Source organism: Pteropus vampyrus, unplaced genomic scaffold (genome assembly GCF_000151845.1).
Source record: "Pteropus vampyrus isolate Shadow unplaced genomic scaffold, Pvam_2.0 Scaffold241, whole genome shotgun sequence".
Classification (NCBI taxonomy): domain Eukaryota; kingdom Metazoa; phylum Chordata; class Mammalia; order Chiroptera; family Pteropodidae; genus Pteropus; species Pteropus vampyrus.
The window spans coordinates 800,839-805,018 of NW_011889022.1; the positions used below are offsets into that span (position 1 = coordinate 800,839).

General features: G+C 64.6%; 1 protein-coding gene across 1 annotated transcript in view; it reads right to left on the reverse strand.

Moving 5' to 3' along the window:
• Positions 1–243: 243 nt before the first annotated feature.
• The window catches only part of DUSP27 (dual specificity phosphatase 27, atypical), a 28,925-nt gene continuing 24,988 nt past the window's right edge, over positions 244–4,180 (reverse strand). The window contains exon 9 of the mRNA XM_011374214.1: positions 244–3,017. Coding sequence (XP_011372516.1) covers positions 244–3,017 — 2,774 coding nt within the window. The remainder of the gene's footprint in view (positions 3,018–4,180) is intronic.

The window sequence follows — 4,180 nt, forward strand, 5'->3', positions numbered from 1 at the left end:
AAGCGGCACAGCTCAGCGGACGATGGACGCCGGGAATTGGTGTCCGCTGGTATGGCCCCTCCCAGGGATGGCTCTCCTCCCCTGCCCCCCCCACCTGGCACCCCTCACTGCGCCTCTGCCCCCCAGGGAACCCTGTCCACATCCCCGGCCCTCGATGGCCAGTGGCAAGCGCACCCTGGGCCCAGCGCTGAGCTGTATGGCTTCGCCCTGCGGCCTCGACCTCTCCCAGGCCGACCTGGACGCCTAATCCTCCCGCCTTCTCCGCAGCTTGGTCCTGGTCTCCTCCTGCCGGCGTCGCCAGGCAGCGATGATGGCCTCGTCGTCCGCTTCCTCCTGCTCCTCCCCGGCGGCGCGCGTGCGGTGCTGGGCCCGCCGCCCCGAGGCGAATCGCGCTTCCTCTCTGCGCTCCGTCCTCGCCTTCTCGCCCTCCTCCTCGGACCTCGCGAAGCTCTGGGTGAACTTCCTCTTGGCTCCAAATTCGGAGAAGTCCGACCTGGAGGACTCCTCCGCGTCCTCCCGGTCCCCGGGCCTGGCCCAGTCCGGACGCTGTGGCTCCGGGGACTCCGTCCCTGCGGGGGGCTCGGGGGTCCGGCGGAAGAAGTCGGGCTCCGGGCTGGCCTCTCGGGAGCCGGAGGCCTCGCTGAACGTGGCCCGGGAGAAGGCGTGCGTCTCGCTGCCCTCCCGGGTGGAGGAGGACGAGACCCGCGAGCTGCTCCTCACCGAGCCGCCGCCGTCGCGGTGGGCGTGGGTGTCCTGCTCCTCCAGCCACGACCTGGAGAACTTGTAGCTGGAGGACCTGGACTCCGTGTGCAGCCTGGACGCTCTGCTGCGCCGCCCCTGGGAGCCGCCGGACCAGTCGCTGCGCGGAGGGGATGTGTCCTCTGCCCCCAGGCCGCTGAGCCACTTGTGAATGCTGCTGTCCACCTCGGCGCCGGCCCGGCCGCCGCTCGCCGGGCGGTCGGAGGCAGCCAGGGAGGAGCCGGCGTCGGCGTCCGGCCTCTGGGCATCGCCGCGGGAGGACTGCCGGAAGCTCCCGATGGCGCTGTCGGTGTCCTCGTCCTCGGCCTCGTCTCCCGTGACCTTCTTCTTCTTGAAGAGGCTGCTGCGTTTGTGGTCGGAGGCCAGCTTCTCCATCTTGTACTCGGACATCTTCTCCCTCAGCTCCAGCTGCATCTCCCTCTCCTTCCGGCCAAGCTCCTGCAGGTCCACGTGCTCGGCGAAGAGGCTGTAGACGGGCTTGCTGGGCCCCCGCGCCCGGCTCCCCGCGCCGTCCGCCCTGGGGTCCGGCGTGCTGTGGCAGGACAGTGTGGACCGCGAGTCGGAGCTGGGTCTTGCCTGGTTTTGGGGTGGGAGGCCCAGGGAGGAGGTGCTCTGACCGCTGAGCACGGAGCCCTGGTCGTCCCCCGGGCAGCCGGCTGCGGGGGCCACCTTGAAGCTGGCCACAGATGGCGGGCCGGACAGCAGCAGCATCTCATTCTGCTTCTGGGCGAGAGTTTCGCTGACGACGCTGGCGATCCAGCTCTGGATACTGGCGATGGACACGGTGTCCCCCGGCCCCACTGGGAGGTTCGGCAGCGGCGTGGAAGGGCTGGAGGCCCAGCCCCCGCCGGGGTTGCTCCCGGCCTGAGACGGGTGGGAGCTGAGCACCGACGCCGTGTCCCCATCGGCACTGACCGAGGCGGCCGCAGACCAGAACGCGGACAGGGGGAGGCTCCCACCAGCAGCCGAGCTGGCCGCCTCCCAGCTGCCCACCGACCGGCTCTCCTCCAGCGACCGCCGGCTCCTCTCCAGCAGCTCCAGCCGCCGCTGCCGCTTCTTGGCCAGGGCGGCGTCCTCCCCCTTGCCCAGCCCCGCCACCTCCTCCTTGTTCTCGCTGCCCACCTTCTTCTGGTGTTCCAGCTTCCAGGCCTGGTAGGCCGTCAGGGTGGCGGCCGAGACCCTGGGCCCCCGCGCGGCCCCCTCTGCGCCCTGCTCACCGCTGCTGTCTGCTGCCTCCGAGTCTCTCTTGTGAAACCCGAACTGGATTCTCTTGATCTTCCACCTTTCCAGGGCACTGAGTTTGTCCTTGTTCCTGCTGCAGAAGTTGTAGAAGGAGCTGGCCTCGGAGGACACGCTGTCCCGGTCGTCCTCTCGCAGCCCGCCCGCCGCCTGCGAGCCCGCGCCCGCGCCCGCGTCCTCTCTGTCGCTCCTGCGGTGGTAGCTCCTGGAGGCCTCCTCCTCGATCTCCAGCAGCCTCTGGTTCCACACGTCCCAGCTGCTCTCGGTGGACGCCGAGTCGCGTCTCCCGCCTCGGCGCCGGCTGCTCAGCTCCAGCTGCTGCTTCAACACGCGGATGTCGTGGCTGCTGACGCTGTCCGAGGTGCTGTGCTCACTCACGGTGCGCATGCGTCTTCCCCCCGCCGGGGAGCCGGCGCTGGCCTCCTCCTCCAGCTCCTCCCTCGCCCACGCCCGGCGCCCTTCTGCCTGGTACCTCTCATTGCGGCTCTGCCACTCCCGGATGATGCGCTCCACGTCCTCCTCCTCCTCGGGCCCTTCCCCACCCTGGGCCCAGCCCCTGTCGTGCCCACCCTGGGGGACCGTGTCTGCGGGGGGCCCCTGCTCCCCCTTCCGCTCTTCATATGGCCTCTCCTCCTGGTCTTCGTCGCCGAGGCCGAGGGGCTTGGAGGCCCGGCTGGCCCCTCCCAGGGAGGAGCCACTCAGGCGGCTGGCGATGTCGTCCTCCTCCTCCTCCACGGTGAGGTCCTGCACTCGGGCCCCCAGGGTGCTCCCCGCGGCCTCGCCCTCCGCAGCAGCACCAGCGCCCCCCTCCCGGCCACGGTCCCTGTCCCTCTGCTCCATCAGCTCCTCGCTGAGCTCCCGGAGCTGCTTCAGGAAGCCATCGTTGGGGCGGATGGCCCGCTTCCTGCGCACGGTCATCAGGGCCTCCAGGACCGCCATGTCGTGGAAGATCATCAGGTAGGCGACCACCAGCACCGCCGACCGGCTGACGCCCATTTCGCTACTGACCAGGACTTTCCCTGGAGAAAAAAAAAGCATAAGAAATAATGATGTAACCACAGCACGTCCCTGCAGCTCGTCTTTTTAAAGCGCTGTTTTGATGTGCTGAATTTTACGTGTTTCCTTGGCCTCTGGCCTTCATCCCAGCCCAAGTCCAGTCCAGTCAAGCATCATGGTGCCCGATTACAGACATCGGACAGGGCGGCCAGGCTGCCTGAGCACTTAGAAACATCCCTCCTTGGTCTGAACCTGGGCACAGAGTGGGGGGAAAGGAACTAACCACTGTGCCCGCTTCTGAAACACTGGAGGACATTTCAACATTCTCCCTGCCACACTGGGCCTCAGAGGGAGGAGAAATGAAAAGAGGGATGAGGGAAGAAGGAAGAAAAGAGTGAGGCTGAGAACGAGGAATCGAGGACGTGGACACTGATGTTGGAAAGCGCCAAAGTCGCAGCTGAAACTTCAGAATTCCCTTTACGACGACCTTCGTCCCGCCTCTGCTGGACGCTGCCATGGACAGGGAGCTCAGAATCTCTCCCTCTCACACGCACGTGTGCACACACACCCCTCACTCTAATTTCTTGACAGCTGCTCCATGTCAGGGCAGAGTGCACCTGTCCTCAGCAGGCACTCCGGGCTCCTGCCCTGACGATCTGGGGCCGACAGTGACCAGGCCTTTCATACAAAGATCTTCGCGGAGGTCACTGTCAAATTCTTCGCTAAATTCTCTTTTTCTTCTCCTGGCCATCCTGGATCTTCCGATCCTTATTCAAACATCCTTTCCTGTTCCATTACTATACTAGCCACGCTCTCCTGGGTCAAACTTTATGTTGTCGGTTTATTTCCTAGGAGTTTGTGTCAGGACGAAGCGAGACGTTTCAGGTTCAGGCTGACCCACAGAGCAGGGCGGTCCCTTCGCCACCCTCATTCTGGGCCCTGGGCCTTCCATGATGCCATTTAAGCTTGCGATGTGGGTGGATGTGTCACACAATGAACTCGAATTTTCTTTTATATCGGCTGAGATCTATAGACTTTTTAAAAACCGCTCCTAATTGCCATGTGTCTCTTGTATCATGTTTCAGACGTAAGGATAACTTTACGAATTCCTACTGATGTTTTTGTAGATATAAGCTGTTCTTCAGCTTCTCGCCTCTACCTTCCAATGTCATTTATCCCCTAGCTT